Source organism: Aythya fuligula, chromosome 1 (genome assembly GCF_009819795.1).
Source record: "Aythya fuligula isolate bAytFul2 chromosome 1, bAytFul2.pri, whole genome shotgun sequence".
NCBI classification, from domain to species: domain Eukaryota; kingdom Metazoa; phylum Chordata; class Aves; order Anseriformes; family Anatidae; genus Aythya; species Aythya fuligula.
Genome location: NC_045559.1, coordinates 96,634,068 through 96,652,730, shown reverse-complemented (window position 1 = coordinate 96,652,730; position 18,663 = coordinate 96,634,068). Strand labels below are relative to the sequence as shown.

Below are 18,663 nucleotides of genomic sequence, written 5' to 3'. Positions count from 1 at the left end.
ATAGATTGAGAACCTTTCTTGTGCTGATTATCAAAAGCAACTATGTTTTCCTTCTGGTATCAAACTTCTTTTAAATCTCAGGGAAGACCACCCAGCTGAGGGCTAAAACCTTGTTTAACGATTAATTGTTTCTGAGCTACAGTGCTTGCTCTGACACAAGAAGAACTTGCCCCACCATCTGCAGCAGCCGACCTCATGGCCCGCCAGAGGACATTGTTACAGCACGGGAGATCATATTTCACCAGTCCCCCAAACCCAGCTCCAAACCAGCCCATAGCTAACTGCAATTAGGGGGATGCATGTGGTTGCAGATCACGTGCAGGTTCCCTCCTGTGACCCAAGGGCTGCAGAATCCACCACGAAGCACTGTGCTCTTCCCTCACCTCAAAAGAGTTTTAAAATAGCGCCTCACAAAACAAAAGCCTGCCTTACCTGTAACAGAGAGCTGTGCCTGCAGGGTGGCAAAGACAGCGATCCTCTTCCACTTCATCTCACTCCGGCAAGTGGTGCTGGGGTGAGCGGTGTGGGACGATGAGGAGGATGGCACCTCCACGGGCTCTGCTCTTCTGGCTGCCTCCACAGGAAGCACGGCTTCTATAAGGGCTTTTGGAGTCCACCTGCTGGCAGCCACCCCAAAACACACGTGCCTTCCTCTGCCTCGCAGCTTCTGAGGTCTGGGTTTTACGTTCCTGGTATTGATGTTTATGGTTTCCTTTTGTATTCTTATTTTCTCTTTACAAGATTTTCTTCTCTTTCTCTTCTTTTTTTATTAAACTTTGATGATCCTTAGGACATTCCAATTCAGCAGCTCTAAGAGGGGCCTGGAAAGTGTATCTGGTATCAAATTCAGCATGACTTCAAAAAGGATGTAACTATGTCCATGTCTAAATAGAAGTCTAAAATTGTAAGTGATAGCTGCTTGCTCAAGAGTGGATAGCTGCACTGATAAAGATATCAAGTGTAGCTTTATTTCTAAAGCTCTGACTTAACATTAGCACCTGAAAGTTGCTGTACTTCCTGGGCTATGTGTTGGCCTTCATCACGGGGAGTTGGACTCCATCTGTCTTTGCAGTTTCCACAGGACGTAAAACACTAGCACAACTGGCACTACCTGGCTCCTTTCAGTCATACATAACTCTGAACAGGAGGTGCCTTTTGATGTGAACATACCACATCTTTGTATTTCCAAAAACTCTGCGTGCATGCAGCGCTCTGGAGCCATTTTGTCCTCAGAGCCAGCGCAGCCCGTACAGAGGAGAGCCCGTGTCATCTCTGTGGGGGAGCACAGTGTGCATCTCCTCCGCGCTGGGCTTGAAACAGGAAGCCCGGCAGCCTAGAGCTACATATGCCACACCTACTGACAGAGCAGGCCATGGCAGTCAGCCTTCCTGCTGCTTGAAGCTGGCCTCTAGTGAGATGCTGCGGCAGATCAGCAGGGTCCAGAGGAAGGAAGGAAGCGCGGTTTGAACCCAGCTGCATCCCAGGAATTTACAGGACTTTTCAGCCCCACAGCCTAGGCTTTTCTGTTAGCACAGCACAAAACAGGGCAGGTGCGCCCTGCTGAAGTGCTCACAAAGCCTCATTTCCTACAGGTCCACCTTCTCCCTCCAGCACAATCACAGTGGCACCTGCCACACTCCCCTAAGCCCTTTTTGCCCTCTTGGCCATCCTGTAGCCTCAGCTCTCCCTCCCTCTGTGGGGCCAAGCACGCAGCTGTGGGTAATGTAGCTGATCTGAAGCACATGTGTGTGTGTGTGCTGACTAACCCAGTACCCCCTGTGAAAGTGAAAATGCCCTGTTTTTTCTGCTGCTCCGAGGGCACTAATAAGATCTCTACAGCTACCTACACAAAACTACAAGTAGGAGCAGGTTATGTTTGAGTCTCCTTTGTTTAGCTGGATTGATGTTGACCCCCCAGGTCAAAAGTTGTTGTGGTGGTGGTGAGAGGCAGACTGAGTCAGGAGAATCACAATGCTTGTTTCCTTACAAAGCCAAGCTAGTGATCAAATCTGGCAGTATTAAAGCAACGCTCAGTAGGCAGCAGTGGAAACTACACAGGCAACAGAAAAAGCACACTTGAACAGTAACCTAGCAAATGTCACTCTGGAGAATGTGTTGCACTACGAGCTGAAAAAACAAAAAACTGACTTGTGTTAACAATATTCTGTCGTTTCATCATGCCTTCACTTGAGGACCTCGATGTACTTTTGAAATTAGTGTTATAAAACCAGGGCAGTTAAGCTTTTACAGATAAAAAGGAGAAGCAATCCAGCATAACAAAATGAAATTAAGAAAGGTGAAATCTGGAGCTTTAGAAAAGTCTTCAGAAGGAGACATAAGAAAGAAGTAATTTCTCTGTTGAAGTGTTAAGGCACTTATAAGAAAATAAGATAAAATACTAATCAACATAGTGATGCCAGCTCTCACTCTGTAAATAAATAAATAAATAACCCCACATATTATCTTTTTCAAACGTGATTAAAAATTTTCACTTTTATTAAGCAAAATAAAGATTAAGTTTAGACAACTGTGAATTAGAAAAGCCATAAAACGTGACTTAGATGCATGTTAAAACCAAAAGCTCAGCCTTTCCACCATCAAAATACAATTGGCTCAACATAAGATTGGTAAACGTTTATAATAGTAATACTACTAATATATTTCAGGATAAGAGCTTAAGTTGGGAGTGAAGAGAATTATCTTAAGGAATAGTTTATATATATATATATATATTTTTTTTTTTCCTCTCCCCAATTCTAATTCTTTGAAATGAGGGAAGAAGAGGAATGTGCATCCCCAGCAGATATGGGAACAGCATTGGTGATAACTATTTCCCAGTAGTCCAAAGACGACTGGCAAGGTAAGAGTTATGGGCATATAAGAAGTAAGGATTTATAGTCTTTCAAAAGCAAAGTCAATTGAAATTCTTGGAAGACAGAGTCCGAGAAATTCATCACGTTGCCATCTGAAGTAATGAAGGCTAATACATTAATAATTTAGTATAACCTTTTTATTTAATAATTATTATATATGGTACTAGTCAATATCAAAATAATTAAGATACCAGTGTTACTATAGTGCCCCAAATCCAGGGCTGCATGCCATTTTGCAACACCTTGACAGTACTGCTGAGCCTCTGCCCTCCCCTAGCCTCGGGGAGGGTTTCCTGTGTGGCTTTTCTACCCCAGAAGTTGCAAGAGGAGGCTGGAGATGGGCTCTGACTCAGTCAGGCAGTGAGCAAAGCACAGCCCACGAGACCTGCCACACGCTGGAGATGGAAGTTCCAGATCCGGCTGCATTCAGATACCTGGTCTGTACTCCAGCACAAGCCAGATAAAGCCCTTTTTGTCCACCTTGCTATGTAACAGGTGATTGACTGAAATAAGGAATTAGCGAGAGGAAAAAGAGCCCTGCTCCCACTGCAGGCAGCCCAAATCTCACTGATGCCTTATTCAAAAGCTAAAATAATATCTTACCAGTTATTGATATTTTTGGGTAACAGTGTCTTCAGAGGAGCAAATGGCACTGCTCATCACTATTCTGCTGACCCCTGTCTCCTCCTGTTATTGATCACAGCTTCTCCCTCAGGCAGAGAGCCAGCAAATTATCACTTTGAATAAAGAGTTGAGGCCAAAGGTAAGGAAAAGGAATGAAGAGCTATGTAAGAAAGCAAGATTAATGGCCACAGTAGGCACACTGGGAGAACAGCAGTTGGGCCAGTGTGTTTTGATGTCTAGATAGGGAAAGGTCAGAGAAATGGAGTATATGGACTTCATTTAGAAGTGTGGGCAAAGTCAGGAAAAGGCTTTGCATGATAGCGCCCCTAGAAATTCTCTCCTCCCAATCCCTCATCTTTTGCAAAGAGGCAAGCTTACCATCATAACTGAAATACAATGAAATTATTCAAAAGAACAACCACGCTTGTATTATGAGTTATTCTCATAACAGACACAACACTGGAAATGCAAATCACGTACAGGTGAGGGCTGCAGAAAAAAGGGCAGTGGTCTCTGCTCTAGGAAAAAGCTATTCTGTCTTCATATGTCTCGCAATTGCGCTATGAAGGATTTTGTTACAGTGCCACCTTCATTTCAGCTTATTTGGTCTTTGCATCTCTAGGAACTACATACCACAATTAAAACTTAGGCAGCTCCTACCTACGTTGTGCATTAGGCAACCTCATACATGCATTTTTACCAACAGTTTAAATGAAACAGTGTTTTAGTTTGCTTATTTCAGTCAGACCGTAAGAACCTTGATAACACTGGCCTAGAGACTAATGCCAACAGTAGTTCAGCTGAACCAGCAGCTATTTTTCTCAATACAGACAAGGCCACAGTAGAGACATAAAACCCTCCCTGCTGGGTTAAGAAAAGCTCTTAGCTAACCTGACTCTTTATCTAAACATACGGGTGGAGGAAAGCACATTTCACGAATTACCTGTGCTGGGAAGACTGCAAGATTTTATATATGGCTCCTGAAACAGAATGGGTCAGGGAATTGAACTGGTCCCCAAGTACAGTACAACTCAGTTGTGTTTAATGCAGGTTAAGGTGCAGCTCATTATCTGCAAGGTGTAACATCTTTCACAAAATAGACAAGGCATGCATTCAGTTGGTTCTGTGCATCAATATACCATTCTTTCTCTGGGCACAAGAAAACCTGGAACAGCTCTAATGCAAGGGGCTGATTCATTCCCAGAAGCATTCCCTTTTCCCTTTTCATACTTACTCGTTATGCTTTGACTGAACTTAAAAAAAAAAAAAAAAAAAAAAAAAAAAAAAAAAAAAAGCAGGGTTTGCAGTTTTAACAGGAAATAAATAAAAACTAAAAAACAAACCCACACTGCAGTCAAGCTGAGGATTAAAAAAAAAATAACTACACACTGCCCTCTGGCTCATGTGTTGCAGCCACAGAGAGCATGCCTGTAATCATCATCGCACACTGCTGGGACTGAGAACAGGTCCGTTAGCAAAAGTTCTCTTAAGCCAATTTGACACAGTTAGCACTTGCAGGCAAAATTAATACCTGCATCACCTGATGGTGGAGCTGGCTGACCTGATGGAGAAGATGGGAGAATCCAGTCTGCAGAGTCTTGCCCCTGATCCAGCAGGAAATCAGTTGTAGTGCCAGAACAAACTCAACAAGTATCAAAATCAGTTTTGGAGATGTTCACACAAAGATAATGGGTCTTAAATAAGCAACAATTTTCTCTGGTGAGAAAGCTGTCGCCCCTAGCAAGGCATGCCATTCATACGCTAGACTAATACACTGAAAAGAAAAAAAAAAAAAGCTGTTTACAGTGTGTAAGCCCACAATTTTTATTGACAAAATGTTGCAGAGTGACAGTCCTATATTGCTTCACTGCATTTCAATGCACCATAGTGCCTTACAGTGAAGCTTCGCTTTGCTATAATTGGGCTCAACTGTGCTAATCCCCTTGGAATGCAGCAATTAATACTTATTTAGTGATAATTGCTGCATTCCAAGGGGATTAGTCCCTGCCCTGCACTTTTGCCAGCATCGCAAACAGAAAGCTGGAAAAAAGACAGTGTCTAACTACAGGTCTTGCTTTGCAGCTCCCAACAGGGAGACAACAGAAGTTGGTCTCACTACAACTGCTCCCCTCTGTGTGTGAAAATACTGCTTTTCCAAGGGAAAAAAAAAACTCGACTGTGACTACTCCTTGCAGCTGCATTGTGCAAATAGAAACCCTGCCACATCTAAAGGGGAAAAATAAAAAGAAAACAGACACCTGTGCAGTACCATAAAGACAAACACAGTCATGAGCGTATGTTTCCTACGGGATATGATAAAGAGGCCCTGATGCAGTATAAGAACGAATTCCTATTCATTATTTTGTTTCTTGTGACTAGTAGTTCCTCGTTTCTGCTATGGTCCTAAAATTTTTCAATGCAAAATTGGTTTTGGAAACCCATATAGTAGATGTTGGTAGAAACCTGAAATGCACCCCTCTCTGAAAACTCACTAATTTTGAGACTACTGAATATATAATGCCTGATTCTTTCATTCTCAGTGAAGCCTTTATGATCTACTCTGGATTTCTCTTTTAATGCACACAAGAGAGCATTACTTACGCTTTATCTTAAAAAGGAAGCACAATGCTTCTCTTACTTTAAGCTAGTCATGCTATTTTCCTCACATCATTATTGCTTTCACCTGTTAATTTCAGATGAATTTCCCTGACTAAATTACAGCTTATTTTTAAAAAAAAGAAATACCACTAAACCTACATTATGGAAATGGTACTTTTAATTATACACCACCCTCAGTATTTTCTTGCATGGCTATACAGACTGCAACTGATCAGTAAGGTTGTGTCTTCCATGAATGTAAAGGTAGGGGAAGCCAGATACTAGGACCAGAAATAAGTAACTTCATTTCCCATGTTTTTCCCCCTTTTTGCCCCAGCACATACCTCTTCTGGATTTTTCAAATGTTCATCTGGGAGGAAAACAGTTAAATGAATTGAGATTCATTTAACCATTTAAAACAAATCAAAAATCCAATTCATGCTCGATTAGGCAACTGTTTTTGGCTAAACGCCAACACGAAAGAGCTATGCAAGGTTCTTACAGTCATGCTGCGTGTTTTGTGCAATTATGTCTCTGTTTCTCATCCTTAAGTGACTGATTTCGACCTAGAAACAGTAACTTTTTTATACTGGATAACTTCTAATAGGTTGCATTGGCATAAATACTACAGAAATACAAAGCATCTTCAATTCTTCACATAAATACACATGCTTACGTATGCAATTACATACATACTACCTAGTATCTCTTGGAAGTTTGTATTTCTCCATGATTGTACACATATTTACATATACCCTCTACATGGCTTTGTCAAGCTACCTTGTGTCTGTAGCGATCAGGATAGGTGCAAAATGGGAAAGGTTACAACCTGGAGCAGTAGAACAGAAAACGTAAAGTGGCTGTAGGCCTGTATGGTACACTGACCGATATTAAAGATGAGGGAAAGAACTCTGTCTCTTGATGTGTTGGATTTGCTACCATGTGACCTCTCTTTGTTTAAAATGGAAAAATTATATGCAAAAGTAAGTCTAACAGTTGCTAGAGTCAGAAGCAAAGGGTAAATAAGGAATTGTTAGGGCTTTTCTATCTAGGATATGAAGATCTAGGAGGAAAAAAAAAAAAAAAACTAAAACAATTCAGAACCATCACCACAGTTATCAAATCCTTTGAATAATAAAGAGAATATCCACTAAACGATATGACATTTCATCACTTCAAAAACTAACTGCATGCCTGGACTCAAACAACCATAAGGCTCCAGACAGCTCTTCAATTAGCACAACTAGTGATGCTCAAATTTTAAAAAAGTGGGGGTTTTGTTCCTTTGATATATCTACCCTAGTCCTTTTTTATATACTCAGTGTCCCTTTTCCTCAGAGCAGTGAATACCCTTCCACATTGTCTGTCTGGGTAGGCAGTTAGCTGTACTCTCAGGAGCTGACTAGCCAGCTGCCTTACACCTGTAGAAAGGAAACTGAGTCGTGACTGTCCTTTCCTGAGCAAAACCTGATGGGTTTTGTTGCTTCTACCGAGCTCTCAACTGTCATGACATATGCAAGAGCTTCCTGGCTTCAAGTTCGTACCTGTTTCAAATCGGAATCCAGCTGAGGGGGAAAAAAGGACGTGTCTGGACAGCAGTTACATAAGCTTCTGCAAAAAGACAGGCTACCAAGAACGTTAGCTACTATAGCCAGAATGACTGGATCTTACATTCTAACCTTTTGATACTGTAATACTTAACACAAACTCTGAGGAAGCCTCTGGAGAGAAATGTTTTCACATCAAAAATTCCCAGGAGCAATTTCAAGAGTTCTGCATGCAAAGCTCAGAAGCTGAGCTTCTTAGCAGGGCAATCACAACTGGCAGGTGAGCTCGGAGTGTCAGCGGGGCCTCACCACCAAGGCACCCAGGCCCACAGTACCTGAACTGGAAGGTTGGATGACAGCAACAAGGGCCAACCACAGCAGAAGCAGCACGGAGGCCAAGGCAGGGGGACCAGGCAAGTGGCAAGGACCTGAGCTCCAGCCCAGCTCCCAGGAGAAGCTTCGGAGTGGGTTTTCCCGGCTCTCTCTTACCACCCAAGTATGTGTGCAAAGGCAGAGCTGGTCTCCAGCACAGGCAGCCCAAACTGCTGGGGCACACCCAGGGCCTTGACAATAATTTAAGATGTCAGTCTTGACCAACTGGGTCCTATTCTGAACATTAAACACTATTGCCCTCCTAATCAAAGGCTGTGCTGCTGGCTCAAGCAAGCCAAGTCCAACAGTATCAACTAGCTGTTGAATATTTCTTTCCTATAAATCCCAAATGGGTGTTTCAGCTAACAGCCAAAGCATCATCATGCTAGTGAACAACCTTGATTTGAATTGCTAGAATTAATAAGCACTGAGAGAAATAAAAGATATCAAGTCTGAAGGTAGCTGCTCCCAGTTGATGTTTCAAGGTGCTCTACGCCTATCTCAATTTCCTTTACTAGAGGTTTTTAATTTAAAAACCTGTAAATCACTTTCATGGACATTACTTCTAAGCACTTCATAGCACAAAATGATTACAAAACACAAAAAAAAAGATTAATGTTTTTTTTTTTTTTTAAGCAACCAGCAGGCTCTTGTGTTTATGGAGGAAAACATTCATAATGTAAAGCAATGTAGGAAAAAGAATTTCTTAGTATCATGCCCTCTGTCATATTCTTTCCCAGCACATTTGAGTTATAAAGAATTCAGTAACCAATTTTAAGTATTAAAGTTAGCAATGAACTTGAATGCAAGCCTATTGCACCCTCTTGTGTTCAGCAATAATAAAACATTGACTCAATTCTGAATCTTTCTAAATTCAATGTGTTATTCAGGAAAAAGCTGTTGCAAATATCAAGTTATGATTAATACCTTTTATATTAATCTAATACTATGATTAAGCTTATTTTATTCTGAATATCACAGATACAATATTAAAAACCTAAAAAAATAAATCCAGATAGAACTGAATGAGGGATTAAAATGACATCTGATATACATAGGCTCAGTTCTATAATGATATAGCATGTCTCAACAGTCTGGATACAAGTAGTACATTAAAACATAAAAAAAAAAAAAAATGCAAATCAAGAGGGATAAGCACAAACAGGTCAATAAGCAAGATCAGTAGGCAAAGGAAAAATGTTACTGTATCGTTAGAGTACCGGGCTGAAATTATACTAATTAGATTCTTGGCTAAAAAACATCTTATGATTTAGTCAGTTGCCTAAGGTCATCCGATGCCACCAACTCTTATCTATGAATGGAGTTACTGAGCTTCCTGGATACAGACAGTGACTACATTACTATTTAGAATAAGCTCAGATATGTCAAGCATGCCATGGTAGAGGACACACGTGATCAAAAGTCAAAATGTTGATACACTTATAGTGGTATTATTATACTCAGCCTCTTCTATTCTAAACCACAATCTTATTTCTAGATATTAGGAAAAAAGGAAACGCATTCTAAAGTGATTCCTAATACAATGAAGGTAAGCACAGGGAGAAGAAAGAAGAGGAAAAATAGGACAAAAAGCTGATGACTTTCTTGAGCTAACATCTTCAGTGATGTTAACATTTACAAATCTATATCTAAGAGGTAAAAACAGACATTTAGTGTGATTTATACCCTAGTCTGCCCTACATTCTACTTCTACTTACAATTTTTTTTTAGCCAAGCATTCAAGGAGATACGTAGATATAACAACTCCAGATAGTGTTTTTCCAATTAACTCTCGAATCCTGCTCTCTACACCTAGCTTAACCATTTTGTTGTATGTCACTTTCCAAAAGAAGCATCTGGCTGGAGTCTTTTCAAGTTTCAAATGTAAGGAAATGTGGATAATCTAAAATTGATCCAACAAAATTCAGGAGTTATAAAACTATTTCAGACTAATTGTTACCAAAAAAAAAACAAACAAACAAACAAACTAACCTGCTGTCCAAATCAGAAAATACAGGGGAACTTGTACAAATGGAAACATCAAATCTGAAAAGATAACCAACACAGGAGGAAAAAAAAAAAAAAAAAGAGAAAAAAAAAAGATGTATACACCAAACCCTCGATTAAATGAAAGTGATTCATTTAACAGTGTGAATGCATTAGATAGTGATCTGTTTTTGTTAGCAATTAAAATAACAGTGAAAAGCTTACTTTGAAAAAAGTACCTTAGGTTTTGAATTACAAGAGACAAGTTTGTAGCATACCTTGTACAAACACATGTATATGTTAACAAGACCTATTTATGTTTGTATAAAGCAGAAGATAAAAAAGAACAGCTTTAAGTTAGATCAGATTTGAGAATAAGAAAATATTGGTAAAAAGCTAACTGATGCAGTCATTCACAAAATAGAAGCCTTAGCCAAAGAAATAGTCAAGTAAGACTTCCTTGTCTTCATTTTCACAAAATCCGGTGTTATTATTTTATGATTTATTTCACAGTACTAGATGCAAAAAAGAAAGTGAAACAAAGATGCTAATTTCAGCCAAGAAAGGAAAGCCAGGCATACTCTAGCAAGTGTGAAAGACTTCAGAATGACCATAAAGCAAGAACCCCAAAGTGTGTGTGCTTGTGTGAAAGAGAGTGTGAAGGAGAGAAATACTCTTGAACATGCAATAAATAAAACCAACACCATTTGTCATAAGAAAAGTTTTATTTCACCTAAAGCCCAGCATCATCAATCTCGTACATCAAAAGTTATGGAGTTACAGGTAATACATGACGGTGTCCCCATGGAAAGGATCAAGTCCATACCATAGGATCATTTGAGTTTACACACTTTTCATTAATAAAAATAACCTTATATAAAAATATTTCCAATATCTTATTTAATTTTAGTGTTACCTATCCAACATAAATTGTTTCCATATTCTAATTTTGAATTATTCTAAATAGTAGCACAGAATGTGTTCAATATAGTAAAAAGTACCTTTTTTCCCCTTGCAGAAAAGGAAAACTTTGTAAGCTATTTCAAAAAGGCTTTCATAAATCTTTCCAGTGCTTGAGATAAGTAGCAGTATAATGATGACATTAAGATGTAAAGATGATTTGATTTGTCCAAATCCACTGTTCTACAATGTGGATCTTCCTTTAAGGACACTAAGTTTTCACATTCTTTACTCTGTCAAGTAGATGATTTTACCACAGGCAAATCTAACTTAGTTGTTCATAATTGCTTTTGGATATTCGTGAACTTAGCACTTGGGAGATGTGACAGAACATAAAGAGGTGTTAATTTTTTTTTCATGGTTGTGGTGTGGGGTTTATTTTAAGAAACAGAGAATTAATTTTCCACACCTTTCATTAATTTTCATTCTCTGCAAGTGCTGAATCATCTGTGTCATACTGTACTAGTTTCTTTCTCACTTCTGGGTTACAGACCTAAAATTGTTGCATAAGGCTTCCAAAGAAACAAATCTGCTCAGTTCTACTGCTTAAGGTAACAAAAGCTGTTACATTGATCAGATTGAGAAAGCTGAAGATTTCAAAATCCAGATCAGTAAGCAATCTCTTTTTATATCAGTCTCATTGAACTTAGAAGCTACTACTCTTGATATACTGAAGTCAGATATTTTCATTACTTCTGCTACTAACACTTCTTTTAATGTCAGGGCACATAACCACTACCAGACAAAGACTTACCAAGAACTTATCAAAAGCCTGAGGTATGTGTATAATTTGCATAAACACAATCACATTCATAGTACTTTCAATACAGGTAGCAAAACAGAAAAATGGCTCAAGTGAGTGTATATGTGCATGAAGAAAAATTCTTACAGAATTTAGAACTCAACGTATCATCCATCACTGCAACACAAACAACGCTTGCCATTCCACTGTCACCTGAGCCATCCTGCAGTACTTTGCCATAAAGATCTAAAATAAACTGATATTAAAAATTGAGTAAAACTGGAGAGCAAACAGATATGATTTAACTAAGGCACTAGAAACATAGAACTGGACTAATCCTTTAGTTTTCAGTAAACACAGCCTTTCTAAATGCAGACTGTCAAGAGACAGATAACAACTTCCCAGATTCATGTCTAATGAATGCAATTTACTTATGGCTTATGCACAAAGGATTTTGAGTATGACGTGATTCAACCTGTGCTAGATACGACAAATTCACAGTTGCTTCAGAAGGGTTACACGAGCTCATTAACAATGCAAAGGTTTTGACTTTTTGCATTATTAATTCACCTCTGCAATATGTAGGAAAAAGAAGTATCTCATGAAACAGTCATCCAAAGTACTTCACTTGTACTATCACCATCACCAAGGATCTTCCTCTACCTACAAGGAGTAAGAATAAGAGTGAAATTGTATGTCTGTTTGTTGACCGTGCTAAAATATATTTGAAAGCTTTGAAGACTAAGTTTTATGTGAACAATAGAACAGATTTTCTTCAGTATCACGATAAAAGATTCAAAAGCAATTTTTGGGGAAAAAATATTACATAATAATCAATGGGATTGCAGCAATATATTTGTATAAAGCAGAAGATATAAAAGAACAGCTTTAAGTTGGAACAGATTCTCCATAAGTACTGAAGTCTCACTATGTTTAACTATTAGGCCAAAACATAATCTGCAATTAATCCAAATAAAGGACAATGATTATTCTCACTCTGCAGGACTCCTTCCTCCCAAGAAACTGTATTTTGAAGTACAAGTACAAATTGTAGTATAAGATTATATACTACATATTAGATTATACAAGATTATCCATAGAGATTTACTTATAGATACTATATATCGTTAAGTAGCTGAGTCCCCTATTCAAACTTATCTTGTGATTTCAGATACTGCATCCAGCAGACTACTCAGGGAAAAGACAAACTTATGTAAAAAATAGAGACAGGTAATATACACTGTTAATGATACGGAAAAGGTTTACAGCTTCCAAAGATAATGAGTTAAGCATGCAAAACATATGTACTTACTAAGGCTTGACACTGTAATACTCCTCTGGTGTCACAATTTTCAATCCACCAAAGTAGTCCAGTACCCAAATATTGGTGATGTTGAATTTGGCAAAGAACCAATTGTGATCCTTAGGCCAACTTTCCATTTCAGGGTGTCGACTGAATAACGCTTTTTTCGCTATGGCCGCTTCTGAATCATTCACCTGAACAACAGCCAGCAAAATACTACATGAAGATACAGTCATATGGAAGACAAACAGTAGCTAAAACACACTGCTGACTGCGGTGTGCTCTTTTCTGTTCAGCTACACTTTACCCCAAAGGGCTCATTACTGTGGCAGAGTCCACTTATCTTCAGAGTGCTGTACAACTGTACATGAGACAGGCAAACACTCCAAGGTAGTTGCTTTTAATATTAAATCAAAAGGGTGCTTTTAAAGTAAAAGCATGAAGAAGAAAGTACTTCATCAACATAAGAGTAAGTCTTCTGTTCACTGTTTAGAGAGAGGGATGCAGGCTGACAGCTTTAGAAGCAGCATTCATTCTGTTCTAATATAAAAACTAGATCCAACCTGACACTGACTTGTTTGAAGAAGACTGGATAAAATTATACCCTATGCTTATGATGAAAAAAATCTTCATTGTACAGATTAAAATTATCCAAGTCCACAGACATGTATTAAAGGATCTTTGATACTTGAAGTTCTTGCTAGAGAGACAATGAGTAAACAGCAGAATAATGAGGACCAAAGCTTTGCTTGTAATTATTAAAAGACAAGCAAACCTATTTTGACATGAGTAGGATGTCAGTTTTTACTTTTCAATGGGAAAGCAAATAATGATGCTAACTATCCAATTATGAAGACTGAAACCTTCATTTGGAATTGTTTATTGAAATGTCTTTTTGAATTCAAGTTTTCCATATCTAACTGGGAATTGTATTCTTAGAGATAATTTTTTTCCCATTTTCTCCATATTCTTCATCATTGAAGTGTGCACAACTTGATCAGACAAACAAAAGCCAGGGGAAAAAATGGCTTTGTTGTTAGTACTTAGGCAGGAATGGTATCCAATTAAGAATAAAAATTGAGTAACAGCCTAAAGCCAAGGCTAGAAAATGTTTTGTGCTTGATCCTAATACTGGTAGATTTAACTTAGTATGTTTATATTCCATTATAAGTTTGATTCTTCAAATCAGTAAGCAGCAAAAAACACACAGCATGATCTTGGATGTTATTTGGAAAAGCACAAAATGGAGAAGTATGGATTCTTGCTGCATTTTTTTTTTTAGGTGTAATTTTACCTCCTCTGCACGTGATTACTCAGAGACACTAACAAATCAAAAAGCGTACATGTGTGTTTAAACATACATACAGGCATGCAGAATGAAATAACAGAATCTACAAGAGAATGGATGCTGAAATGTGTGACTACTTAATATGCTATGTACAAATGTTTAAAGGGTTAAATCAACACGAGTCCTGGATATGGTACAAGAGGAACTAATTAAAATAATTCCAGTACTGATGATAAACTCATGAAAGCAATTAAAGGATTGATGGAGTATAATGTACAAATACAGGAGGTATGAAAACACTAAGTAAGAATTCAGGCTATCATATAAGAGAAAATAATGATAATTAGTCCTCTTCCTCAATAATAGGATTAAGATCTTCAACAAACAACACATATAGTTCTAAATTCCTTCTATGGGACACCAATGTACCAGTGTAGGAAAGAATACTGCCATGGCTGCAACACTGCCAGGTGATACAATAAACTTTTTCTATGTCTAATACCTGTAACTTCACAGCACAGATTAATATTAAGTTCAATAAAATTTTGGACATGAATATGTCACACTGAATGGGCCAAAGAACTTAACTGAGCAAGATATGAAAAAGTTTTCATGCTTCACTGACAAGAGAATTGTCTTTGACAAGAGAATTGTCTTGGACTTTTTAGTTTCAAAACTGGTCTAGGGGAAGTAGGATGATTTTCTTCATTGCAAGAAGAAATCCTTTCAAGATCATTGCTAAAAACATGCCAACACTGCTTTTGCAGATACCATGTGGTTACTTAGCTTTCCTCACACAAACTATGAGATAGCCTTCTGGTATCATGGCACATGACATCCCTTCGTAATCTTCTGCACGGAAATGCTAACAGCTCTTCTCCATCCACTATGCAACCCTGTTCAACATGCAGTCTTGTCCAGCATCAAATTCCAGCTGCTTACCTTTACAACACTCCCACAGAAGATTATGTGGGCACAGAGGGGATTCTGGGGATCATATTTGTGCTTCTTGCAGTAAGGAGTCTGTGCCAAAGACACAGTTAAGGAGGCATTTGAATTGACCTGAAATACAAATGATAAGAGATTTATGTACCTTTGCGAGGAAAAAAAAGTCATACCACGTTTTCAGATTTTGGTACTTTATTCAGCTCACACTTACTGGTAAAAAGAACAAAGCTGTGATCATCTTTTCCTAATTACGTCTGAAAGCTGATATAGATGAACAATTTGTAAGTCTGCTGACATCTGTTAGCATAAAATGCAAACCTCACAGAACAGCAGTCCTTAAAACTCTGAATTCTGTTTATGAGCCAACATACATAACAGGACAGTACACAGAAGACAAGAAGATACAATGAAATTCATTAAGGGGAAGGACAAATGTTTACTGAAAGGTAACCAAATGGGTTTCACAGCTATCAACAAAATCCATTACAACCAAATTTTAGAAGAAAGCACAAGCCCCCTGGATGACCCCAAACTGGTCAGCTCTTTTGAAGTTTAAAGTGAATATTAAAAATTAGGTTTAAAAACTCTTCAGTATTTAAGTAAGACACCTAACTTGAAGAATTAAGGAACCTGTATCTGACTGTTTTTTTCTAAAATGAATGTAATGAAGACAGCTTGAAAAGTTGTGAAGAACAGGATTGCCTACTGCAAAATATCACATGGTGAAGTTCATTTTGTCCCAGCAAAGACAGTTTGCATGCTTTGGGACATTTCATTATAAGAGCTCATCTCAGAGACAAACAAAACAAGCAGGCAGAGCCCACACTGCAAACGTCACTTAAGTGCTATGCAGTGCATGACTGAACTTAGGGAACAGGAGCCACCACCTGACTCACAGCACAGATAGGAAGTTGCTCAATGACAAAACCTGCTGATTCATGATTATTCAGCACTATCTCTTATCACATGTCTCCGTCCGCGTGACAGTCGAAGTCAAATCTTTCTGCCCTACAGTAACCGAATAAAAGATCTGTTGGGGAACTTTCTGAAGGAAATGGTTCATTAACAGTTTATGTCATCATTTTCAAGTTCCTCTGAAACCTAAGGGTTGTAGGTATGGCAGAGGAGATACTGTGCAAGAGAAAAATACGTTTTCTACACCACTTAGATACATAATTGAACTACTTCAATGTGCCAAAGTAAGGAGAGGGACAGGAAACAAACAAAAAAGGTTAAGGGCAAAACAAAGTTTGAAATGTTCTTACTATTTAAGTTTTGTTTTTGTTTTACTAATGCTGTAACAGTTACTAGCACAAAAAGGTTCTCTTTATTAAAGGATTCTTAAGGTCAATGTTTCTGAGCCTTTTCAGTCAGCTCTGTCTTGGCCACAGCCCAGCAGAAGAGCTGAGACGAGGCCAGTTACACACACACAGAACCTTGGCATGGCAGCGTGTTGTCTTCTGGTGTGCACTTGACCTTTCAGGAAGCACTAGCAATTACTATTCTTTCAGCACTCTGTGCAAGAGTCCACTTTGCACAAGATCCACACAGCAAATTTGCTGTCCTCCAGATATTTTGATATTTTTTGTTAAGTTCTCCTCCCCTAAGTGGCCCCTCATCACTTAAGCCGAGTGCTTCCTGAAACATCAGCCTCCTCCTCTGCCAGGGCTCTACTTTGATATCGCCCAGACCATGATCAGCAGGGATTTTGCAGGATTATGGGGTGTCAACACAGAATGGCCAAGGTTGGCAGGCACCTCTGAAGATCATCTAGTCCGAGCCCCCAGCCAAACAGGATCACTTGGAACACATTGTGCAGGATGGCATCCACATGGGTTTTGAATATCTCTAGAGAAGGAGCCTCCACAGCGTCTCTGGGCAGCCTAACAGTACTTGGGTACTCTACCTTACTTTGGGACTGCCTTGACCATAGAACTGCTCCTCCTGGCCCTCTCACCCAAGTTCCTTAATTCCTTAAAAAAGAGGCAGGGAACACCTGGCCGGCACATGGCATTGCTTTCAGAAAACGCTGATATAACCTTAAGTCTTACTGAAGAGAATCCAACCACTTCCTGCCATTGAGACAAACACGCTTTTGGAAGCGAACCACGAAAAAACGGGCACTGCGCTGGCAGCACGTGTGCCTGAAAACTTCATTTCTAGGGGACCTAAATATATATATATGAGCCTATATATTTACATATACGAACCTATATATTCACATGTATGAACGTATATACGAACTTATATATATATTTACACGTATGAACCTATACATACTTATGTTACTTTTTGAGGGCTACCTATATGTGTGTGTGTATATATATATATATGTGTGTGTGTGTGTGTGTATATATAGGTGTGTGTATATACACCTATATATAGAGAGAGCTGGTGGGAGCGTTTGTGTATATACACACACCTATATATATATATATACACACACACACATATATATATATGTATATACGCACACACACACACATATATATATATATATATATATACACACACACACACACACACAGCGCATATATCCGCGTGTTTGCGAATGCGCTGCCCCAGCCGCCGCCGGCCGCTCACCCGCAGGTCCCTGACGGAGATCTCCATGTCGGTGAGGTAGAGGTAGGGGACGCCGCTGCCGCGGCCGGGCCCGGGCGCGCCGTCGCTGATGGAGAAGACGTTGGCGAAGGGGTGGCCGCGCAGCCCGTCCTGCGCCGACAGCGTGGCCAGCGCGCCCCAGTCGCAGCTGTGCAGCACCACGCGCGCCACGCGCGCCGCCTGCTCCGGCGGCGGCAGCGCCCCGCGGGCCGCCAGCGCGGCCGCGCTCAGCAGCAGCAGCAGCAGCACCGCGGCCATCGCTGCAACCGCCCCCAACGCTCCCCAACTGTCCCCGACAGCTGCTCGGCTGCTGAGCGCCGCAGCCCCTCTCCGCTCTCCGCCAATCAGAGGCGAGCTGCGAGATCTTCAGCCAATGAGGGCTGCCGGGAGGCGGGGCAAGCCCAGCGGGGTCTGGGCGTTGTAAACAACTCTGAGCCCCGGCTCGGCTCCTCACTGGAGCCGGCGGCCGCGCTGAGGCGGCTGAGGAGGGCGGCGCTGCCCGGGCGTGGCGGCGGGCAGCCTGCGCTGCTGCCCCTCGGTCTGGCCCGGGGCGCCCGGTCACGTCCTCAGGCACTGGTTAACTTCACGTCAGGAGCTGTGTGGCGGCAGATGGCTGAGCACTGCCTTCCTTCAGGAAAAAAAAATGTTTAAGTTCACCTTTAAAATGATTTTTTCCAAGGTTTATGTCTGCGATATGATCACTTTGACATCCCAAAGTTCTAGTCAAACACCCAAAAGCCATATTGAAATAGGCAGACTGATTTCCCAGGAGATATGCCAAGAGTTTTACTTCAGTTTTACTCGTTTTAATAGAAGGTGCT

General features: G+C 40.0%; 2 protein-coding genes across 3 annotated transcripts in view; both read right to left on the bottom strand.

The window, feature by feature from the left end:
- The window catches only part of CD247 (CD247 molecule), a 53,200-nt gene extending 52,025 nt beyond the window's left edge, over nucleotides 1–1,175 (bottom strand). The window contains exons 1-2 of the mRNA XM_032194439.1: nucleotides 1,171–1,175; nucleotides 433–689 (exon numbers count right to left, since the gene is read on the bottom strand). Coding sequence (XP_032050330.1) covers nucleotides 433–689; nucleotides 1,171–1,175 — 262 coding nt within the window. The remainder of the gene's footprint in view (nucleotides 1–432; nucleotides 690–1,170) is intronic.
- A 9,531-nt stretch (nucleotides 1,176–10,706) lies between these two features.
- Nucleotides 10,707–18,110, bottom strand: CREG1 (cellular repressor of E1A stimulated genes 1). Of its 2 annotated transcripts, XM_032207615.1 has the most exons (4): nucleotides 17,825–18,110; nucleotides 15,236–15,355; nucleotides 13,015–13,199; nucleotides 10,707–12,365 (listed from the first exon to the last, which is right to left on the bottom strand). In XM_032207615.1, coding segments are annotated over exons 1-4 (582 nt in total). In that variant the 5' UTR covers nucleotides 18,101–18,110; the 3' UTR covers nucleotides 10,707–12,364. The 2 variants fall into 2 exon arrangements, with proteins under 2 accessions (XP_032063506.1, XP_032063507.1); XM_032207616.1 differs by lacking the exon at nucleotides 10,707–12,365 and having other exon boundaries at nucleotides 13,014–13,199.
- Nucleotides 18,111–18,663: the final 553 nt, after the last annotated feature.